This window comes from Oncorhynchus gorbuscha, linkage group LG05 (genome assembly GCF_021184085.1).
Source record: "Oncorhynchus gorbuscha isolate QuinsamMale2020 ecotype Even-year linkage group LG05, OgorEven_v1.0, whole genome shotgun sequence".
NCBI lineage: Eukaryota > Metazoa > Chordata > Actinopteri > Salmoniformes > Salmonidae > Oncorhynchus > Oncorhynchus gorbuscha.
The window spans coordinates 23447092-23471303 of record NC_060177.1 but is presented as its reverse complement, the minus strand read 5'-3'; the positions used below and the strand labels follow the sequence as shown (position 1 = coordinate 23471303).

At 42.7% G+C, this 24212-nt stretch overlaps 1 protein-coding gene and 2 non-coding genes across 5 annotated transcripts; 2 read left to right on the top strand and 1 right to left on the bottom strand.

The window, feature by feature from the left end:
• The first annotated feature begins 4764 nt into the window (after positions 1 to 4764).
• On the top strand, positions 4765 to 4837 carry trnar-acg. Its single transcript has one exon. It is a non-coding gene; the product is annotated as a tRNA-Arg (tRNA).
• Positions 4838 to 6492: 1655 nt separating this feature from the next.
• trnar-acg lies at positions 6493 to 6565 on the top strand. The gene has a single exon. It is a non-coding gene; the product is annotated as a tRNA-Arg (tRNA).
• Positions 6566 to 9889: 3324 nt separating this feature from the next.
• Positions 9890 to 23445, bottom strand: LOC124035684 (kinesin-like protein kif7). Of its 3 annotated transcripts, none has more exons than XM_046349268.1 (20): positions 23166 to 23445; positions 20813 to 21227; positions 20096 to 20296; positions 19526 to 19928; positions 19068 to 19415; positions 18664 to 18856; positions 17819 to 17962; positions 17438 to 17596; positions 17147 to 17304; positions 16910 to 17031; positions 16644 to 16778; positions 16308 to 16516; positions 14439 to 14636; positions 13816 to 13941; positions 12712 to 12885; positions 12323 to 12538; positions 11897 to 12103; positions 11533 to 11731; positions 11044 to 11205; positions 9890 to 10680 (listed from the first exon to the last, which is right to left on the bottom strand). In XM_046349268.1, the coding sequence occupies exons 2-20, from the start codon at positions 21138 to 21140 to the stop codon at positions 10289 to 10291; spliced, it is 4074 nt and encodes a 1357-aa protein (XP_046205224.1). In that variant the 5' UTR covers positions 21141 to 21227; positions 23166 to 23445; the 3' UTR covers positions 9890 to 10288. The 3 variants fall into 3 exon arrangements, with proteins under 3 accessions (XP_046205224.1, XP_046205222.1, XP_046205225.1); XM_046349266.1 differs by having other exon boundaries at positions 12712 to 12888; positions 23166 to 23444; XM_046349269.1 differs by having other exon boundaries at positions 9890 to 10674; positions 12712 to 12888; positions 23166 to 23444.
• Positions 23446 to 24212: the final 767 nt, after the last annotated feature.

The window sequence follows — 24212 nt, the reverse complement described above, 5'->3', positions numbered from 1 at the left end:
TTTATGGAGGGCAAACGATTTTTATGGTTCATAGAATGTCGTGATCTAATTTCTCTAAACTATCAAACCGATTGAAGTTTCAATTAAGTTTGCAATATCACAGCCAACAAATCAATCTTAAAGTAACTCAAAAACCTATTTGGACTATGGTTTGTGGGTATTGAATTTTCCCCAGGCTTGGAAGACGAAATTCTTGAACTTATTTATCTCTGATCTCCTCTCTCCGTTCGGCCCCAGTCGGACAGGGAAGTAGAGAAAATAATATGCAGAGATACTGTAAAAAGTGTACTTTTTAATGCACCATTTATGTACCGTTTATGTACCATGTATGTACAATATATGTACCGTTTTAGGTACCATTTATATACCCTTTATGTACCATTTAGGTACCATTTTGGATGGTGGTCCAAACAAAGGTAATGCATACGAGCTCTCAGTGATGGAGCACCTTGTAATAAAACTGATCTTAATATGTTTTGAATATAAATGCATGTATTTGCGAGACAACGGCAAAAACGTTATTTTTTAAAGGCTTTCTGGAGTAGGTATAATAACTGGACAGGCTTGACTGTGCATTTTGTCTAATGCAACAACAACAAAACAATTGGTACTTGAAGGCATTCTAGTTTTTATTTTTGGTAAAATCATATGGTTATACTTGTGTGAGGCAGATTGTCTTTACTTGGCTATTTACTCAATTAGATCACACACACACGAACGCACGCACGCACAGACGCACGCACACACACGATATATCTTCCTCTATTATTTCTTATTTCTCGTGTTTTTATTATTATTATTTTGTATTATTAGTTATACTTTATTATATTGAATAGTGCACTGTTGGGTAGTGCTTTCAAGTGAAGCATTTCACTGTACTTGCACATGTGAAAAATACACTTTAAATACACACACGCGCAATCTTTATCTCACACACAAATGGATTTTCGAATGGATAAAAATATTCATTAATCGATCATAGACTCATGTCATGGACTAATGTCACGAGGGACTTTGTGGGGTTGATGGCTCAGGCAGTGACAGAACACGTCGCGGAGATAGCGGGTCAGTTCTTGACCTCTAAACCCTGGGTTTTGTTATAACAAAGTGGTGCTTTCACTGAGTCCGGTCTCTCCTTGTAGAGAGGGTAATTTAAGGTTAGGTTAAGTGCTTGTGTCTCTATAGACAGACGGATTACTAGCTTGTTAACCAATTGTGCGAGCCATTGTCAGATAATGCATTGTAAAATCGTTTATCAAAATAAAATGCCTGCAGTGATGTTACCCAGGTCAGCCTAAAAATGATCTCTTTCCATAGCCTTTATTCACACATATTAACCTGCTGAATCTCCAGATCAAATTGTTGAAATATATCCCAAATAGCAGTTTTTTACAATCCGTAAATCGATTACATCGAATAATGCTGAAGTGCGTATAGACTTTTTAATCTTAATTTTATGTCACTGACCCGTGGTTTGACCGTATTCTGAAAAGAGAGGATGGGCCTATAAGAAATTCATGAAGAGGCTTGAATAATGGTCCAACTGACTTGGGTTATACCGACATCTAGTGCTCGATTAATGCTTTTTCATTCCTCGTGTTATCATACTGTAAAGTCAATGGGATATGATATGCTCTAGGCATAACCTCCATAACGTTTGTAATCGAAAATGAATATATAATCTTAATGAGGCAATTAAGAGAATTTCATAAATGTTAGGTCTATTTCAATTTGTTTCAACATTGTAATATAGGATTGCTAATTGTTTGTGTCAGATGTTTTGTAATATATCAGAAATTATGGTATTAAATCACCAAAGTTATAGTCGAGACACAAACATCCTACTCTACAATAGATAGTTTATATTTTATATTTCTCCCCCAATGCATATTCTCATCTTCTAAAAAAGTTTACAAACTACAATCAATGTTCTATAAGATATTTTTTCTAATATGCGAATATAATACACACTAAACCTAGGAATTATATTCACTGCACAAAGAATCCTTGTTTTGTTTGAAGAAGTCAAATGCAATCTTTTCCATGTTTGGTGCAGACAAGACTTTAAAATGATTTGTATAGTCCTAAATTGGCTTTGTTATTGCAGTTGGTTAGCAAATTAATGAAAGTGTTCAATATGTAATTTTAGAACTAAAGTTGTGTTCTAACAAATGGCAATGCACAGTTTCAGAGATCTAGAATTATAGATTTTTAACATTAAATGATAATAACATGTTTCATGTGTTTGAATTTGTTTGCATTATTACATGCCTCCTTATATTAAACAATAACATGTTGACATATCATTGAGACACGCCATTTCGATGCACGTGTGTGAGTCAGTTGTTATACGTTGGTAAATTAGGCCAACAACAACAAGGTAACCTGGCAACATGTGCGTGCGTGTGTGTGTGTGCGTCTGTGTGCGTGCGTGTCTGTGTGTGAGAGATATTTCTTTACAATTGATTTCGTTGCGATTTTCCAGTAAATTGACGCGCGCCACAAATGTCCGAAATAAGGTGTCTTCGACTGGTGTCTTGGATGGGTGTCAAACACATAGCCTAAGCAAGGGATGGGCAACTGGCCGCAAAGTTGTTCTTTAAAATTAGTATTGATTAGGCCTATATGACACAGTATTTGACCGATCAAGCTTATTTTCCATAAGTAGAGTTCAAAATGCATACACCATTATTATGTATTATGTGTCAAAATTGTATTAGTTGAGCCTCCGTATGGAATAATGTTGGGAGGAGGCTATGGGCCATTCATTGCACATCTGAAATGACTGCAGTGGGTGGGTTTATGAGTTTATGGGTTTACGGGTTTATGATGGAAATAGGACGGAAATCCTACTAGAAAGTTAAACGAAACGATCACCATTTACTTACCCCCCTTCGTGTCATCGACTCCTTTAGTTCCGCAAGGACTCGGCATCAAGGGCAGGGAAAAAAGGATACAAACTTTTCCGTTTTGAATTTAGGTGAAGTCGCTCCTTCCTCCTGGAAGGATATGAGTAAAAAGGTTCCAGTCATTTGGCGCCATCTAGTGTAGGAATCCATAAAGTCAAACAATTCAAATGGTAGGCTATTTGACACTAACAGTCAACAATGAATAACAAACACATTTCGATTAAAGAAATGGGGGTGAAAAACAATTTATCAACAAATGGTTTCTACAAACGTATGTTCCATAATATGCATACAACATTTGATGACCATCATCAAATTAGGAAAAGGGCAGATGTAGCCTAGCCAGCACAGGCTGGATTGCAAATGTTCGTAAATGCTTGCAAAACATATCTGCTTTCCAGACCTGAACCTTTTAGTTGGGTCTTTTGTCCATTTATTAGCAGCAAATATTAAAATAACAAGAATTCGATACTGGCAGATGTAATTACCATCTGCCATATCATAGTTCCAAAGGGTTAACAAGAGGGTTGAGCAAGAATAGTATGCTCTCCTTACCTATGCATCCCTAATTACTGGACACCTGTGTGTCTATATAGGCCTACATGTGACCATGACCCGTGACCCAACATAGTGCCCACTACTGTAGGACTAGCCTAGAAATGAATTGGAATATACCAAGACAGAAAAACCCATAGACAGCACAACACAACAACTATATAAGTAGGTCAACATGGCTCCTATAGCAGACATGGTTAATAAATCCATGTCCTTTTGTCGCTTCGTCTTAATTACAACACTTTCCACACTGCAACTCTCAGAGAACTGCTTGGCTACATGCAACAATGTGGAGCGAACACCATTGTCTCATATCAGATTGCACGACGGCTGTCTGCAATGATCAGTTTTTATATCAAATTATTTTCTTACAGATATTTCAAAGTAGTGTGATGGATATTATTAAAACTCAGATCTACTGAAAAGCTTAGAATCCACCTATTCACTCAGAACCTAGCAGAGGGCCATGGAGATGGCCCCAGTCTGTCAACCTGTAATTACAGCTCAGCTAACAGGAAGAGGTGCTCTTTAGGCTTGTCTGGAGAAAGCTAAAAGACAGCATGTCAGTCGGTAAACCTACAAGACAACAATATGTATTTTGCAGGTGCACAAATGTGTAAAAACCTAGTTTATGAAGCTTAGTTTAATCTACACATAGTGTACACAACATTAGGAAACATTGCTCTTTCCTTGACTGACCAGGTGAATCCATTTTACATTTACATTTTAGTAATTTATCAGACACTCATATCCAGAGTGACTTACAATTAGTGCATTCATCTTAAAATAGCTACTGTAGGTGAGACAACAACACATCACAATAGTATCAAGTACATTTTCCCAGTGCTAGTTAGTGCTAGTGGGAAAAGCTATGATCCCTTATTGATGTCACTTGTAAAGTCCACTTCAATCAATGTAGATGAAGGGGAAGAGACAGGTTAAATAATTATTTTTAAGGCTCGAGACATGGATTATGTATGTGTGCCATTCAGAGTGTGAAGTGTCTTTGAACCAGATATGGCACAGTAGTAGGTGCCACGCACACCGGTTTGTGTGTGAAGAACTGCAACACTGCTTGGAATTTCACGCTCAACAGTTTCCCGTGTGTATCAAGAATGGTCCACCACCCAAAGGACAAAAAATGCATATAGGAAAATCTTTGAAGTCCCCGAATATTAACAGCAGGGTGAGACCCAATCATATAGTTGTCCGCCTCCGAAGAAATCACGCCATGACATTGCACAACGTTACCAGGAATCAACCAATGATAAAGAAGCAATTGTGGTCTAAAATCAGAAGCGGGCTTGTGGCGCAATGGATAACGCGTCTGACTACGGATCAGAAGATTCTAGGTTCGACTCCTGGCAAGCTCGTTCACTTCCTTTTCCTTCCAAATCACAGAACGAGATTCTCACATGATGTTATGTCTATTCAGTGCATTCAAATAAAAAGTATCTGCAGAAAATATCCATTGTTATCGCTAGAGGCCAATGTTAGGTAAGTAACGTTAGCTCTTTGTTATCATTACGCAGGATATTCACAACATTTAACTACACAACACAGATGCCCACCCCAAATGGAGGGCTCCATATTGCTCTGTATTTACATGATTGGTTGACAGTAGGTGGGGACGGGAGGTCCTGTTGAAATACAAATTCACGTTGACAAATCCTCGTAACAGAATGAAGCACAAAGAAGTAGGAATGCCCAGACTTTATTTAATTAACTAGGCAAGTCAGTTAAGAACAAATTCTTATTTATAATGACGGCCTACCAAAAGGCAAAAGGTCTCCTGCAGAGATGGGGGCTGGAATTAAAAATAAAATATAAATTATAGGACAAAACACACATCACGACAAGAGAGACAACACAACACTCCATAAAGAGAGACGACAACAACATAGCAAGCCAGCAACCCATGACAACACAGCATGGTAGCAGTACAACACATGGTATGTCAGTAAGAGTGTCAATGATTGAGTCTTTGAATGAAGAGATTGAGATAAAAGTGTCGAGTTTGAGTGTTTGTTGCATCTCGTTCCAGTCGCTAGCAGCAGCGGACAAAAAAAGACGAGCGACCCAGGGATGTGTGTGCTTTGGGGATCTTTAATTTAACAGAATGTGACAGGCAGAACGGGTGTGGATGGGGACTGCAGTAGGTATCTCAGATAGGGGGAAGTGAGGCCTAAGAGGCTTTTATAAATAAGCATCAACCAGTGGGTCTTGTGACGGGTATACAGAGATGACCAGTTTACAGAGGAGTATAAGTGTAACAGGGGTATATTGGTGATTCCCCTTGCCACTTTATTGTTAGCCAATGGGTATTTGGTTTGAGTTTGTCTTGCCTTCGCCTACTCAACATGGCATCTTATTGGCTGGTTTGCGTAGCTTGCTTACGAGGGAGGGGGGGGGGGGTGTTCCAGTTAGAATCGTCCCAGTGAACAAGCACCAAACCAGCGGTATATTGTTGGTTGCCAAGCACTGTACATCAAAAGTGTTTTTTTATACTCTCAAGCCAGATAGCTAACATTAACACCTAGCTAGAATTCGTAACATATCATGTTTTGCAAATTTGAAACAAGTTGTACATTCAAATTCATAATATATCATACAAATGTGTTATTGGACATGCACAAATTAATACATACCATACGAAATGTAACATATCATACTAAGTGGAACATCTTCGGATTTAGGTACAGAATAATACGAAATACTCTGAAACCAGGTTGCAAATCGAGCTCTGTCTGTACCACACAGCTTCCCAAATTTTGTAACAATGCTGAGGGCGGTACGTCCTGTAAAAATACAAACTCCCTTCTCAACAGCTCTGCTGTGATCCACGAAGTATGAATTCCCTGATTTCTGCAGAATCTGCATCACAGTCAACACTGTATGGCTATTGTAGACGCTGGATTGACCATGCTGCTAGCTTTATGCTAACCAATCACATACAATTTCACTACAAATCGTTTACCTGAAATTGACCAATTACAAAATTGCTGGTATGCCTATTAGATCCATCAGCGGGCTTGTGGCGCAATGGATAACGCGTCTGACTACGGATCAGAAGATTCTAGGTTCGACTCCTGGCAAGCTCGTTACTTTTATTTTTGCACCACCCATCCAAATCACAAAATGAGATTCTCACGTGATGTGATGTCTTTTCAGTTCATCCCAATAAAAAGGCTCTGCGGAAACTATGCATTATCACCAAGAGAGGCATATGTAATGCTATAAGTAGCGTTAGCTAGCTACAGTAGCGTTAGCTAGCTACAGTAGCGTTAGCTAGCTACAGTAGCGTTTAGCAGTAGCTAACGTTAGCATTATTCGAGAGTCTTTGTAATCATCACGCAGGCTACACAGTTGCCAACCCAAAATCGGGGCCCGGGCTGCTGTACTGAGTGAGATTAAACGTTCAGAACATTGCCTATATATTAGTAGGAGAGGGGTGAATTGTTATGGGGGTGCCCGGTTGTCAGCACATACCCTAATTTAACAGTAAACCTTTAACCGAACTCCTGAATTTAATTCTATAACCTTAATCCTAATCCCTAACCTAGCTAACGTTAGCCTGCTAGCTAACGTTATCCACCTAACTAGAATTTGTATCATATTATACGTTTTTGCATATGTACAGTAATTGATTACAAGATAGCTATTTTGGCAGGATATACCAGTACTGGGCTTGTGGCGCAATGGATAACGCGTCTGACTACGGATCAGAAGATTCTAGGTTCGACTCCTGGCATGCTCGTACATTTTTTGCCCCTTAAATTGATCCAGGATCGTGAGATCAGTATTATAAATCCTTGTGTGCTATATTTGCCCTCTGTAGCAGCATAACTAATTTATAGACTATGTGCGGTGGCATAGGGTCCGTCTGTCCTTTTAGTGAAATGTGATGTCAAATTCTCCTGCCCTATCTGGTGTACTGTGTGATCATTTACTAACGTTTAGTTCTAGGGTGCACCCTCTATAACCACGGTTGTTATTATTTGACCCTGCTGGTCATCTATGAACATTTGAACGTCTTGGAAGAATTTTATTGAACCTTTATTTAACTAGGTAAGTGAGTTAAGAACAAATTCATATTTTACAATGACGGACTACCCCGGCCAAACCCTCCCCAAACCCGGACGACGCTGGGCCAATTGTGCGCCGCCCTATGGGAATGAGCTGTCCTTAATGGCCATGTATTCTTCTTATATCTACACAAGTCACAGCCATAAGAGAACTGACCACATAGAGAGATGATTTAATTACTAGTTCCAGAATGTGGTGAAACCAGTCTAATTGGAATGAGTGGCAGTAGAGGCATAATCCTGATTTTTCTTATGCCGGAAAATAAAAGGCATGTTATACATCAGAAAAAATATAATAATTGTCAACCTAAAATAGTCATAACTATAAATACAGTTTATATACCCATTTTTTTGTATAAATAGTCTCTAAAATACACTATATATACATAAGTATTTGGACACCCCTTCAAATTTGGGGATTTGGCTATTTCAGCCTCACCCGTTTCTGACAGGTGTATAAAATCAAGCACAACGGCATGCAATCTCCATAGACAAACATTGACAGTATAATGGCCTTACTAAAGAGCTCAGTGACTTTCAACGTGGCACTGTAATAGGATGCCACCTTTCCAACAAGTCAGGTCATCAAATTTCTGCCCTGCTCGAGCTGACCTGGTCAACTGTAAGTGCTGTTATTGTGAAGTGGAAATGTCTAAGAGCAACAACAGCTCAGCCGCGAAGTGGGAGACCATACAAGCTCACAGAACGGGACTGCCGAGTGCTGAAGTGCATTGTGTGTAAAAATCATCTGCCTTCTGTTGCAACTCTCACTGCCGAGCTCCAAACTGCATCTGGAAGCAACGCCAGCACAATAATTGTTTTTGTCGGGAGCTTCATGACATGGGTTTCCATGGCCGAGCAGACGCACACAAGCATAAGATCAACGTGCGCAATGCCAAGCATCGGCTGGAGTGGTGTAAGGCTCTTGCCATTGGACTCGTTCTCTGGAGTGATGAACCATGCTTCACCATCTGGCAGTCCGACAGACAACTCTGGATTTGGTGGATGCCAGGAGAAATCTACCTGCCTCAATGCATAGTGCCAGCTGAGAAGTTTGGTGGAGGAGAAATAATGGTCTGGGGCTGTTTTTCTTTTTTCGGGCTAGGCCCCTTAGTTCCAGTGAAAGGAAATCTTAACGCTACAGCATATAATGACATTCTAGACAATTCTGTGCATCCCACTTTGTGGCAACAGTTTAGGGAAGGCCCTTTCCTGTTTTAGCATGACAATGCCCCCGTGTACGAAGCAAGGTCCATACACAAATGGTTTGTCGAGATTGGTGTCGAAGAACTTGACTGGCCTGCACAATGCCCTGACCTCAACCCCATCGAACACCTTTGGGATGAATTGTAGCGCTGACTGTAAGCCAGGCCTAATCGTCCAACATCAGTGCTCAACGTCATTAATGCTCTTGTGCCTGAATGTAAGCAGGTCCCAGAGTGGAAGGCCTTCCCAGAAGAGGTGGAGGCTGTTATAGCAAAGGTGGGAGGAACTCCGTACTAATGCCCGTGGTTTTAGAATGAGATGTTCGGTGAGCAGGTGTCCACATACTTTTGGTCATGTAATGTGCTTCTACATCTGCATTGCTTGCTGTTTGGGGTTTTAGGCTGGGTTTCTGTTCAGCACTTTGTGACATTGGCTGATGTAAAAAGGGCATTATGAATACATTTTATTGATTTATAATGTATATGTAAACAGACCATAAATGTCTACATTTTCATTTTATTTTAAAGCTGTGAGTGATATATGATACAATAACCTGTTGCATTTACAACTTGTCATCAATTGATTTCAGCCAGTGTATGGCTGTGGAGTGACTGCATTGTTTGAATGTAATGTCATATTGGCAGTTAATGGAAACATTTATGGAATCATTCCTCTAAAACTGTCTGGCTAGCGCACTAACAATCATACAGTGCAGTTACATTCTTCAAATTCATTATTTTCCAGTCTTTTATCACAGCACTGTCATACCATGGTTGACCAACTCCCTAACCAAAATGGTTGATCTTTATCCCATCATAATTACATTTCATTCCCATTCTAGTATTCTAATTCTGACTGGCCACCCCTCTGAGCCTGGTTCCACCCTTCTAGGGAGTTTTTTCCTAGCCACCGTGCTTCTACATCTGCATTGGGGTTTTAGGCTGGGTTTCTGTATAGCACTTTGTGACTACTGCTGATGTAAAAAGGGCTTCATAAAATACATTTGATTGATTGATGTCCAAATATATGGCTTTATGCATTTAAGATAGCAATTTTTATAATTATTTAGTCACCAAACCACGACTTTCAATATTTTTTATATTATGCCTTTACAATATATTAGTCAGTCAAAGATTACAGAAGCAAGAATCATATTTTATTTCACATACAGAAATGGGTAGTGATGACAAAATAGCCACACTGAACAGTATAACCTGTTTATGATGACAACGTCTATTATTGTACAAGCGGATGAATTACACGGATGAAAAGAAAAGTGCTTGATATAGAAAACGAAGAGCATTCTTCAACATTTATTTATAAAACTACAAATATAGAAACATGAGAAAGGGATGAATACAAAAGATATACAGTTTATAAAACAAATACATCATTTTAACAGTACAAAAACAGGAAAAAAAGAGTCAATTTTGACACGTGGAATTGAACTTGATTCTGTTTCATTTTAAACTGAATTCTGCTGTAAGGTCCTTTTGCATTTCAACTCGATTCTACCATGAGGTCCTTGTGCTTTTAAACAGGATTTTTCCTCACATCAATTCTGGAATTGTTTGAGATCAGTGGTCCGGTGTTGAGGCTGGATCGGCGGGACTCTCTGCGTGATTTGGCAAATGGCAGAGATGTTGTCCCACTCCAAGGCCCCGTGCCTGTCTGAACCACCCGGTTTACAGGCGTCTCCACGGCCACCCGCTGCTGTAGCTCCTCCATGCCGCAGGGGTCCTCGGTGGGGAGGGAAGAGCGCCTCCATGTGGCAGGGAGAGGGGCGTTGACCAGCTCCCTTATTTCCTCCCGGGACCTGGTTGGTCTCTCTGGCTCCCCTGGCCCTCCCCTACGGCTGTCGTCTGGGCCTCGGCTCAGCCTCTCCACACTGCCACTGCCTGCTGTTCTGCCCTCAAAGACTGGAATTGCAACCCAACATTTAAAATAATGAATATTCACATGCCTCACAGCCCAGCACTGAACAGGACAGACTAGGACAGAATACTCAAACACTGAATGTTGAATACTTATTATTCCCTGACAGATGTGCATTTTACATATGTACTTTTTATTAATTTTTTATCTGAGAGAGCAGATGTCTGAGTATTTGAGCAGATGAGGATTATTTTAACAGAAATCAGAGATTGGATTATGTTTTTTATACCGATGCCTTCTGTTATCTTATCTTACCTACATTATGTTACATTAATGTACTTTACCTATTGACAAGGGCGCTTTGTAAAAAAATGACAATAGCATGTCCCTATCCAAAATGAGCCATACAGTACCCTTTCCCTGCTCCATGGGCTGGCTGGCGTTGCCACACAGCTCCCTGAACCGGTTGCTCAGTTCCAGGTTGGCAGCCTTGTAGTGGTTGAGCTCTTTACTGAGGTTATGGATCCAGCCTTCGTACTGCCTCTGCCTCCCCGCCAGGCCCTCGTCCATTTGCTCTGTAGGGAAGTAAACATCAGGGGGACCACAACAATACCTGAGGAACACTGCGCTGCAGATAATGGGCCTGGTGGCTGTTATCACAATGGGTGTGGGAGGGTTGAATGGAAGGTATAGACATGGCAAACTGAATGGAGATAAAATATCAACAATATATATCTTAAAAATAGAAAGGGGTAGTTGTTCCCGTGTCTCATTTTGTTGTCTTGAGGTGGAGCAACAAAGTGTGCCTAGATCTTTGTTGAAAACAAAAAATGTTGGTTATATTCTGACATGTTCTGCCTAAATCCTACAGGTGTGTGTATTTATTTGTGTGTGAGGCCCACCTCGGCACTGCTGCAGCAGTAGCTGTACACTCCTCTCGTGCTCCTTCTGCTGCTGTGTGAGCCTGCGGTCCGTGTCGAGCTGTGTGCGGTCCAGAGCGTTCTCCAGCCACTGCACCAGCTGCAGCTGCTCCTCACCACGCATCTCTAGATCTGCCAGGGCCAGCTGCAGCTTACGCTCCTCCTCCCGCAGCGACACCACCTACACACACAAACAACTTACATTCCCAATCTTTCTCTCACTCCATTTCCATGCTGCTTTGAATCAGAATGGAGACTTGCCGTGTACACATTGACTATGCGGCCATGTATTTGAGCGGACACAGTGAAAACCACAACAGCAGGGAAGAGGGACACACAGACAGACCTTGTCAAAGTACTTGCAGAGCAGTGCACGGGTCTCTGAGGCAGACAGGTAGCTGAGTTTGGCCATAAGGTTCATCTCCCACTGGGAGAGCATGCTGGCAGAGGCCCTCAGCTGCCTTTGTCTCTGGGTGATGGCCTCGTTCTTATACTCTATAGCCGCGTCCAGAGCCTCGATTGCCTCGTCCAGCTGGAACACAGACCGCTCCTCCTGGGGACAGAACAAAGAGAACCACAGGGGTTGAAATGGGGGGGGGGGGGATACAGGAACACACACAATATACCAAACTACAGGGGCACCGCCTGCATTGACACTCAGAACCTAACACGCCAAACTACAGAAACTATACAAATACTACGTATGGAAAGAATCCACAGAGAAGTGTTGGGGCGGTGTTAGAAGCTTCTGTAAGCCTGTAGGGTCTCTGACCTCTGGTGAGAGCAGACTACCCTGCCGTAGTTTGTCATCCAGCTCCACTCTCTGTTTGAGCAGTGTGTCCTTCTCCTGGCGCAGGTTGTTGATCTCCTGGCGGATCTGCTGGGAGTCCTGGGCACTGCTGCTGCGGAGCAGGCCGTTCCTCTCACTCAGCTCCCGCTCCAGAGACTCGATACGGCCAGACAACGTCACCAGGTCCTCACTGAGGGCCTACGGGGAGCGAAGAGATATACTACAGTTGAAGGAAAGACGCTACTCGGCCGTACTAGATTTATTAATGATTTATCAATGAGTACAGTAAATAATTACATTGAAATTAGCTTGGCAAACCACTATACCTGAAGGGCCACTGAGTGTGTGGGGTTTGTTTAATGTGTGTGTACCTGACTTGAGCGGAGTCTTTTGGTTTCCAGACCACTGCGCTCCTGCAGCAGGGCCTCCTTCTTGGCTAAGATCTGTTCCCTCTTGGTCAGCTCTCCCTCCAGGTCCTCCAGTCCTTTCCTCTGCTCCAGAACACTTTCCATCTCCTCATCCAGCCAGCGTTTCTGCTCCTCAATCTTCTGCACGCACAGGAACACATGCAGACACACTTCATTTGGATCCACAATGAAACACGGTAGTACCGTACAAAGGAACTCAGTATTTCAGACGTAACTCACATTGCACACAAAAGGGGCAAATGTAGACACATCCCACATCTGAAGAATGTTCAATAACAAGACCAGCCATTTTGCTCATTGGAAGCCCGGACAAGAAATAATTAAACACTTGTGCCCCACAACATTGTAAATCTATAACTGACAGGCAGCTAGGAGTTTTTGTTGTTGATTGCCCATCAGTCAGTGTATTGATCTATATCGCACCAATCTCCATCACACAGACTGCCAGGTCTCTTACTCTATTCATTAAAAAGACCATGCTAAGAGACCCACTAAAACAGGCTTTCTCACAGAGTTCAGTATGGTGGCCGCGTATCACACTGGTCCAGTGTGAGTGTCAGTGTGAGCTCTGGGCCTGTCCAGGCACATAAGATAATGACTTGAGACTCTCTCCACTCAATATGTACTATGAGTGTGAGATATACAGAAACGCACAGGGGAAACTCAGCTGCATTTAGTTGCTGAGGGATACGAGACATTTTTCATCTTTCACTCTTAACAATGGAAATAAAGCCTTTGGATGTTGAAACATGCTTTTTGGATAAATATGTAGCCAGCTGATCTCCTGGCCAGGCTAGTTTTTAGTTGCTATATGTCCTTGGCTCATATATAGAGGAAACTATGAGTAAAACCACATAAAATACTTTAAAAGGCCATAGAATTACTTTATAAATGGTGTAGAACTACTGCATGGTTTGTATGTAACATCTGTATAAATGCTTTTGAGATTCTATGCCTATTGTATAACTAACTGGTGTATAAATACTTCATCTGTTTATATGTGCTATATAAATGCTTCATAAGCATTGTAGAAGACCCATGTCACACCAGTTGCTCCTCCAGTGATATGACAGAGCCGTTGCTGCCGCTGCGTCTCTGTCTCTGGAAGGCAGCAATCTCCTCCGTCTTTATCCTCAGGATCTTCTGCTGCTGTTCATTCTTTATCTCCAACTCCTGGGGAGGGAGGGATGGAAAGAGGGATGGAAAGAGGGATGGAAAGAGGGAGGGAAAGAGGGATGGAAAGAGGGATGGAAAGAGGGAGGGAAAGAGGGAGGGAAAGAGGGAGGGAAAGAGGGAGGGAAAGAAGGAGTATTCAGTAAAAACAGAGGGATACCAAGGTAGGCAGGCTTCTTATTCTAATAGCAACAATATAATTGGCATCAAACTGCCTAGTCCTTCTTTCATTTGAGAAAACTGATGTGGGGAAATAGCTGCTTAGAAATAGCTGCTATGCATAATGCAGGTGTTAGTTACATGTTGGAATTCTGTCCACAGAATTTAGGCCACAGTGGAGTGTTCGTAATACGCTATGAATGCAAATTAGTCAAGGGTTGACGTCATGTGATCACTGAAAACTTTTGGATGTGACAAATGCCAATCTGTAAAAACCACAGCATTGTCCTGCTCCACTCTGTTTCTTAGCAGGTATTCTACATTCTCCAGGGCTGCACCTTGACTCTGTGCGTGCGTCGCTGCATCTCTGTCTCCAGGCGTCGTTTCTGTTGGCTCTCGTGTCGCAGACGTCTCTGCAGCTGCTCCTGCTGCTGCCTCATGCCCTGCACGCTGCGCTCCAGCTCCGAAACACGCCGCTCGCTCTGTGCAGACAGTGAGGCCAGCTGCGCCGTGTCCCTCTGACGCTGGCTCAGGACCTAACGCGCACACACACACGCCCACACACACAAATATGAATAAACCGACACAGGAGAGTACAAACTAGAGGTCAGCCGATTGTGATTTTTCAATGCCGATTATTGGAGGACCAAAAAAGCCAAATACCGATTAAATCGGACGCTTTTATTTTTATATATATTTGTAATAATGACAATTACAACACTACTGAATGAACAATGGACACTTATTTTAACTTAATATAATACAAAAATAAAATCAATTTAGTCTCAAATAAATAATGAAACATCTTCAATTTGGTTTAAATAATGCAAAAACAGTGAGAAGAAAGTAAAAGTGCAATAAGTGCCATTTAAAAAAGCTAACTGTCATGTGTCAATGTGCAGCAGTTAGGACGGAGTCAGGCGCAGAACACAGAACTGAGTAAAAGACGTACTTTACTCGAAAAGAAACAACAAAATGTCCACGCAGGGAAAACACACCAGCTCACAGAAGTCTTGAACACTAAACAAAGAACAAACACGCACAAAACCATGTGGGAACTAGAGGGTTAAATAGGGAATAAATTATAACGTAATGGGAACCATGTGTGTACAATCAAGACAAAACAAATGAAAAAAGAAACGTAGATCGGACGACCGCCGAACTACGCAGGAACAAGTAGTGGCACCAACTTCGGCGGAAGTTGTGACACTAAAGTTTAAGTTCCTTTCTCAGAACATGAGAACATATGAAAGCTGGTGGTTCCTTTGGTCATTAATATGGTCAAATCCGGAAACTATCATTTCGAAAACAAAACGTTTATTCTGTCAGTCAAATACGGAACCGTTCCTTATTTTATCAAACGGGTGGCAACCCTAAGTCTAAATATTGATGTTACATTGCACAACCTTCAATGTTATGTCATAATTATGTAAAATTCTGGCAAATTAATTAGGGACTTTGTTAGGTCTTTACACAGTTCGCAACGAGCCAAGCGGCCCAAGCTGCTGCATATACCCTAACTTTGCTTGCACTGAATGCAAGAGAAGTGACACAATTTCCCAAGTTAATATTGCCTGCTAACATGCATTTATTTGAACTAAATATGCAGGTTTAAAAAAATATACTTCTGTGTATTGATATTAATGAAGGCATTGATGTTTATGGTTAGGTACATTTGTGCAACAATTGTGCTTTTTTAGCGAATGTGCTTTTGTTAAATTGTCAACCGTTTGGCAAAGTTGAAGTAGGCTGTGATTTGATGATAAATTAACAGGCATCGCATTGATTATATGCAACGCAGGACAAGCTAGTTAACCTGGTAATATCATCAACCATGTGTAGTTAACTAGTGATTATGTGAAGATTGATTGTTTTTTTAATAAGATAAGTTTAATGCTAGCTAGCAACATACCTTGGCTCCTTGCAGCCACAAGGTCCTTTTGTTACTGCACTCGCGTAACAGGTGGTCAGCCTGCCGTAACAGGTGGTCAGCCTGCCACGCAGTCTCCTCGTGGATTGCAATGTAATCAGCCATAATCGGTGTCCAAAAAGGCTGATTACCGATTGCTATGAAAACTTGAAATCGGCCCTAATTAAATCAGCGATGCCGACCTCTAGTACAAACATCCACTATGAGCAGACACACTAACTGATGTTACGAGTGTGCAGTATGCATTAGTGTAGGAGTCTGGCTCAGACAGACAGACCTGTACTTTGCTCTGTGCTGCAGCTATCTTCCTGCGACACTCCTGGGCCCTGGTCCTGTCAGTGACACCGCTGGTCTCCTTCTCATGTTTCTCCAGGTCCTGAAGCTGTCTCTGGGCCTCCTGGACCTCCTGCCTGGCCTGTTCAGCTTCCCCCTCCAGGGCAGAGATCTTACGGGTGTACTGCCTGTTCAGAGCCTGGGCGTCCTTACCTACAGTAACACATGATAACATCTGTCCCACCACTCCATGGTACATTACGTATTGTTTATGGGGAGAAAACAGGCATGTGATTGCCATCATATAGAAAGCCAGGAAGGAATGGTCTTAGGTATGTACCTGTCTTGACCAGTTCTCTGATGAGCTCCTCCTTCATGCGGATGGTGACAGACAGCTCTCTGATCTTCTGCTGGGCCTGTAGCAGGCCCCACTCTGACCCCAAACCCACTGAGCTCTCCCCTACACTAGAGTTGGCTGCACAGAGAGAAGGGGATGCAAACACATGTTAGTGCTTCCACAGTCAACTTAAATGTGAATTAGTTCATTTAGAATTTGAATGAGTTAATTTAGAATTTGATTAGGCCCCGTCCTGCGGTGGGACTCACATGGACGCCTGGTGGAGAATTGTTCAGAGGCAGGCAGCCCAGGCAGCTGAGACAGGAGACCTCTCCCTCCAACTGCTGATCCACCCATAATATCTCTCTTAGTCCAAGTCAGATTCACGTGTCTAAGAGATACATACAGTAGCCATCAATAACCTAGACAGTCAATGATGCTTGGGCATTCTATAATCTGCCTGATCTCACTCAGTTTTAAATAAAGATGTTATATTCTCTGCATACTTCCGTCTGTCGTGGCTCATGTTGACATAAGTGTCCTCCTCCTCAGAGTCCTTCACCTCTCCCTCTCCCAGGTCCTCGTGGTCATAAGAAGATTGACCATAACCACACTGGATCTGGTCACCAAACGAGCTGCTCTCCACACAGCCCAGTGGACCAACCTACAGCCAACACAGTCACACTCATAGCACACAGCGACATACACTGTGGAACACACTACTGATTAACGTTGAGACTGTGGAACTTCATGCCAGTTTTCATTCCACTACTAAGAGGTGCTGATCAGTCAGGTACCTGTCTGTTGGTGAGTCCGTTGTGGGAGTGGCTTGTGGAGCCCTGGGGGGCGGTGTGGGGGCGTGGTGTCAGGTGTAATCCCAACCTCGGTAAACCTGGCCCCGAGAGCAGACACTGCAGCTCCACTATCACGTCCTGCTGCTCCTGCAGCTTATCACTCTAGGGGAGGGGGAGAAAATAATTGAAACAATGAACAATTTTGATCATCTCTCAAGATGTAAATTATTATCTACGGAGACTAGTACTGAAATATTGGAGGCAAGTGAGGACAGACTAAGAAATGAGGCAAAATGTATTTGCATTTATTCTTTGATGATTACAGTGCTGTCATGTTGAACACCAAAATGCCATTAAGAAGTCAAAATTCTGTGTAGTTCTGACCTGCTGTTTGTACTGCTCCATAGCGTCCTCCAGAGCAGCCAGGAAGTCTGTGTTCTCTCTCTCCAGCTGCTGGACCTGGCCCTGGAGCTGAGCCACACTCTCCTCCCTCTTACGGCCCAACTCCTCCCCACCACTCTCTGCCTCCTGTGGGGTTCAATGACAGATACATTGTGAGTCACAGAGCACAACAACACTTCCTGGATTGTTCGGTGAGATGATTGATGCCTTACCACCATAATTCCATCAGGTTGTTTGAATGCTTTTAGGATAGGATGAACTAAGGCTGGGCGATATGGCCAAAATATCACATCTTTTTAAATATTTTGACAGTATGGCGGTATTTAACAGTATTTTATGTTTCTGAAAAATAAACATTCTAAATATGTTTTATGAGCAGTGAAACCTCTCTCTTCACCTCTTCCTCTCGGAACCTTATCTGTGTGTGCCGGGAATCATTTATCCACAAGAAAATACTTTCAACCTCTAGCGTTGGGTGCGCATGCACTAGTGATCGGACAGATGAGCATGGACCAAAGTGTTTAAAAGTATGCCACCATGTGCATACATATGAAAACGTTATCCAAAACTGACCATGAAGTAGTCCACTTTTTGGAACTGTTAACTTACTTAGCACTGTATCAACATATCGCTATAAACAGCATTGTAAAAACCCATAGCAGTATGTGGGTCCATACCGGTATACCTTAAAATATGATATATTACCCAGCCCTAGGATGAACCTCTTGTTGATAAGATAAAATATTTTGTTAAGCCTTTTCTTTGAATAAATAGGAGCTTTATGAATATGTAGTGAGCGATGTAGTGATTGTTAATGTGTGTATGACCTGGTTCTTGACTGCAGCCCCCCCCCTCCTCAGAGCGGAGGTGTCCTCGGTGGAGCTGCTCTCGATGCCGCTGTCAGGTCCTGAGGCAGTGGTCAGGCCGCTGCGTTCTTCCTCCACAGAACACAGCCAGTCCTTCACCCGCAGGCCTTGCTCCGCAGTCAGCACCCCCTCACCCTGCAGCTCACACAGCAACCTGGGGATGGGTACACAGACTTACATATTCAGACAACTACTCCTGAGCTCATTAGCCAAACACAACACCCACACACACATCTATCCTAACAACAAACTGCCCTTTTATGAAACTGTTTATGAAACTGATAATATTACTTCTAGTCAACTACTGAACTTAATGCCAGTGATTATCAAGAAAATGAACGCAGTTTGTGTGTATTTCATCTCACCTGTATGCAGTGTCAGTGCAGGTCCTGTAGTGGGCACTCTGGGCTTGCAGTCTGATGAGCTCTCCCTCTCCGGGGCGCAATCGCCTGTCTGGGTCCGAGCGGGCGATGATACGGGTCTCTGAGCGTTGGCGGTTCTCAAGGGCCCTGCGAAGTGCCCGGATCTGCTGCTCCAGCCCCTCCACACGGTCCGGCTCTCCTCGGCAGTTCACCGTGGCCCGGTTCTGGATGTTGCGGGCTCGCTTGGCGTAGTTCAGTGTGTTCAGGCTCTCGTCAAAGTCCGCAGAGGAGGGGCTGATGCATGCAATCATCAGCGTCTTGGCGTTTCCTCCCAGAGAATCTTTCAAGATCCTGAATACAGAATTTAAATGTCAGACTTAAATTATTTGCAAAAAAAGGAGGAAAAACAATATACCCTGCACACAATTTTATGAGTCCCCAAATGTTAGATGACTACATACCTGGTGATTTTGGAGTCCCTGTATGGTATGTGGGTGCCTCTCCTCTTGGGGTCTCCCAGGGCTCCTATGACATTCCCCAGGGCCAGCAGCCCACTGTTGATCTGGATGCTCTCCTTCAGCCTCTCCCCTGTGTTCCCCGTGCGGAGGATCCTCTCCGACCCCGCTAGGTCCACAAAGTGGAACTTAGAGGAGAGGACGTGAGGCCCGGTGCCCGTGGTGGGGTTACCATGGGCCCGGGAGTTGCCACTGCGCTGGTCCATGTGCACACTGAAGATGGTGTGTGAGCGGCTAGAGTGGGGGTTCATTTGGGTGGCACCTGTGTGTCTGGCCGTGTTGCCAGACTCCAGCAGGCTCAGCACCTCGTCCAGCCCCTCCACTTCACACTCCTTCACCCCGCACAGCACTGCAGGGAAGCGCACACACGAGCACAGACAGGGACATGAATAGCTAACACACATGACTTTGACTCCTCCCTACCCTCATGTTGAACTTTAAGATCCCTGACAAAACAGAGAGATGCTTGTTTGTGATAAATATTTGTTGGAAAAACAAACAAACAAATATCCATACCAATGTTGCCCTTGTCATCCTCTCTGATGTGGATGTCCTTGCTGGCTGTCTCCACCTCCAGCAGGTCCCTGAAGTCCTCCTTGTACACCTCCAGGTAAGACACTCGGACAGAAAAGTCACTGAGGTCATTCTCATCCAGCAGCTTGAAGACCTCAGCCACAGCCCTGGGGATGATGCCCTGCTCCTCATCCCTAAAGGAAGCTACACACAGAGACTGGGTTCATATACCCTGTATGGTATAGCCTAGTAACCTCTCTGAGGATAATTAAGTATGTACGTATATAAAACCATTGCCTGCAGCTTCAGTTTTCATTGAAGGAACACGTACCTCTGACACACACATGCACCACAGAACTGATCTAATATAACACATACTTCATCACACACAAACACACACGCTCTGTGTTGTAACCATAACCCACCCACACAGATTTGCCATCTCACACACCAGTAGCTCAGATGGCAAGCCTGTCTGGTATGGACTGTTCCCGCAGGCTGTGGCAGCTGAATTGTAGGAAGTGCAGTTGGCTTCCAGGATGGGTGTGAACTCTCTGCATATCAGCATTTCTATATCACACACCAGAAGATGTGCATCTATTCTCCACTCCACTACACTACAAGCTAGCACATCTCCTCTGATGGAACTCAAAAGGTGTAGAACAAAAATTATTAAATGACCAAACATTGCAGGTAGCTGGGAAGAAACCAGAAACTCACAAAGGTTGGCCTCCCCGATAGTGTATGTCTTCCCAGAGCCTGTCTGACCATAGGCGAAGACAGTGGCGTTGAAGCCCTGAAAGAAGGCCTCTATGAGGGGCTGGACACACACAGCGTACACCTCCTCCTGGCAGCTGGTCTCCTCAAACAGGAAGTCACAGTGAAAGTGTCGGTCGTGACCCAGAGTGACCCTGCGCTGCTCAGGGTCAGCCGTCATGCAGCTCTCGTGGCTGTGCAGCAGCTCCTTGGGCAGCAGGGGGCGCACTCGAACAGCGACCTGTACCGCCGTGTCCTCCGCCCTGCCATGGCCAGGCACTTTGGGAGACATCGCTGGCAGGCTGGGCTAGTAGTCAGGGGTCCAGGACTCCCTTCAGGGTCTCTGGTTTGTGAGTTCAATCATCTTAAACAGGACATCCTACACAGGCCAAAATAACCACAATCAACTCATACACTGATACAGAAAAACCCGATCAATAATCCTCATACAGAAAATATGTTAACATTCAATAGAAATAAGAAATCAAATGTGTCAAAGAAAGAAAATGCCAGTAGAAAGAGACTAAAAAAATAGATTGTGTAAATAATATATTATAAACTGGGTGGTTCGAGCCCTGAAGGCTGATTGGCTGAAAGCTGTGGTATATCAGACCGTATACCACGGATATGACAAAACGTTTATTTTTACTGCTCTAATTACATTGGTAACCAGTTTATAATAGCAGCAAGGCACCTCTGGGGATTGTGGTATATGGCCAATACACCACGGCTAAGGGCTGTATACAGGCACTCTGTGTTGTGTTGTGCATAAGCACAGCTCATTGCCATGGTATATTGGCCATATACCACACCCCCTTGGGCCTTATTACTTAAATATAGGCCTAGCTCTATCTGGTTTTATGCCAATGAGTCAATGCCAATGAGTCCATGCTATAATGGGAACTGAATAGATGGCATTGTTATCTGGTCATAATAAAATAATCATCTAGCAAAGCAATATGTGGATTTCTGTAACTGGTTAGTCATCTGCTAAACAGCACGTCCAGTCTGAATTTGTTTTTGGGATTTTATAAATTAATTACTTTAATTGAAAAGATGTCTGACGTCTAGACCGCCAAGTAAACAAAAACTTTGATTTGGAACTCGCGCAGCCTGCAGGCTAGCTTTAGCTTAGTTACACACATGATGGCATAGCTCTGGTCCATTGCGTGTCCATTGCATAGTCGAACCCAATCAATGATTTGTAGAGTAGACCCAAAAGTATAAATGTTGCCAGAGAGTGCTGTCTGGAGAAGTTTTCCAGAAATCTGTATACAATAATGAAATGTTAATGTCTCCGCCCTAATAACGGGAGTCATTGTCTCAAAGGTGGGAAGGCGTTTATGCAAAAAAGTTGCCCATACATACTAATGCTTCGCATCTTCCTCTCTGACCCTTCTCTGCGTGTGCAGGGTACCATTTATCATAAATACAATACTTTCTACCACTGACGTCGGGTGCGCTTGCACTAGTGGCGATCCGTCGTATGAGCGTGGACCAAAGTGCTTAAAGGTATGCCACCCTGTGCGCCCATAAGAAAACGTTATCCATCACTCTGTCAACATCTTTACTCTGAGTTACAGCAATGGTATATTGATGCCACTACACAAAAGTAATTTACAGCCAAAAATAACACTCAGACTGAAGATGTTAGCAGATGGCAGTTATGATGTATTGTTGTCTCAACCTTCTTGCCCTTTGTGCTGTTGTCTGTGCCCAGTAATGTTTGTACCATGTTTTGTGTTGCTACCTTGCTATGTTGTTGCCTCATTTCTCTTTATGTAGTGTTGTTTCCCTTGTGATGTGTTTTGTTCTATATTTATATTGTTTTTATTTTTAATCCCAGGCCCCCGTCCTCGCAGGAGGCATTTTGCCTTTTGATAAGAATTTGTTCTTAACTGACTTGCCTAGTTAAATAAAGGTTAAATAAATAAATGACCAGCCAATTCGTTGTCATCGCGCGATGGACCAGATCTAACGATAGTCTCGGTAGCTAGCTGGCTAACTAGCTAGGAAAGTAACTTTTGTTGCTAACTCACTAACGTAAGCTGGCTAACATTGTTTTATGAGAACAACAAAATACGTATACCGTAACGTTAGTTGCCAAAATAGCTAATTTGGTTGAGTAGCTTCACAGAACGCCATAGTTAGCTAGCAGAATTTGGCCAAAAAAAGTTAGCTAGCTAACATTAGCTAAAACGTTTGTTGTTGTTACACGCAAATGAGTTATCACGTACCTCTTATGCATACATAAAGCATCCACAAACAAATGTGTAAAATGAATACGTAAATAACATAGTGCAATGTATTCACTTACTGAAAACTTTAACTTTTCATCTTCCAATCCATTACCCTCCAGCAGAGAGGCTTGAGAGTTGCAGGGAAGGTGTGGGAATGTTTGGATGAAGTGATGTCATTCAGTAGACACTAGCAGATGCTCGTCCAAAAGGTTTCGACTATGTGGTGGCACAGATAGAACACATCTTTGAGTATACATCCATGACCGTAAGTTACTTTTTCGTAGCAGGTTATGATAATTAGGTTAAGGTTAGGAAAAGGGTTAACTAAAATCCTTTACTTGCGTACTATGAAAAGTCACTTCCGGTCACAGCTGTACTGTATCTATTCACAACCCGTCCAAAGTAATGTGCTGAGCGTGTTCAATTGAAACCGCTCTGGTCCAATGACTGTAATCAAACAAACTATGATTCTGAATGTTCTCCGGTTGTTTTACATTTGAATACGACAGGAGAAATAAGAGTACTCTAGCAAATATGCAGTAGGTTATTTGGCAGTTTATCCTTCAATATTAAAACATGGTTAATCATAGTCTCATTATTATTATTGCAATATCCACATATGGTTATATTATGTTATCTATGTGATTGAATATATAGTGCATTCGTAAAGTATTCAAACCCCTTCCCTTTTCCACATTTTGTTACGTTACAGCCTTATTCTAAAATTGATTAAATAAAAAATTTCCCTCAATCTACACACAATACCCCATAATGATAGTGCAAAAACAGGTTATTAGAAATGTTTGCAAATTTATTTTTAAACAAATTAAAAAATGAAATATCTTTACATATGTATTCAGACCCTTTGTTATGAGACTCGACATTTTGCTCAGGTGCATCCTGTTTCCATTGATCATCCTTCAGATGTTTCTACAACTTAATTGGAGTCAATCTGTGGTAAATTAAATTGATTGGACATGATTTGGAAAGGCACTATAGTGCACTATAGTTTTTTCTGTTGAGTTTCATAAATTATTGCTAATACACAGCAAACACCACAGTCTTTGACTTCATTCATACTTCGTTTTGAAGATTCTATGAGACAAATTATAACTTGTTCTGGC

Coding starts and splice junctions, on each gene's coding strand:
- LOC124035684 (XM_046349266.1), bottom strand. CDS start 21,140: ATGTCTCCCAAAGTGCCTGGCCATGGCAGGGCGGAGGACACGGCGGTA. Junction 16,779..16,909: donor ATTCTCCACCAGGCGTCCAT/GTGAGTCCCACC, acceptor CTCTCTGTGCAG/CCAACTCTAGTGTAGGGGAG. Junction 11,206..11,532: donor ACTGCTGCAGCAGTGCCGAG/GTGGGCCTCACA, acceptor ACTTCCCTACAG/AGCAAATGGACGAGGGCCTG.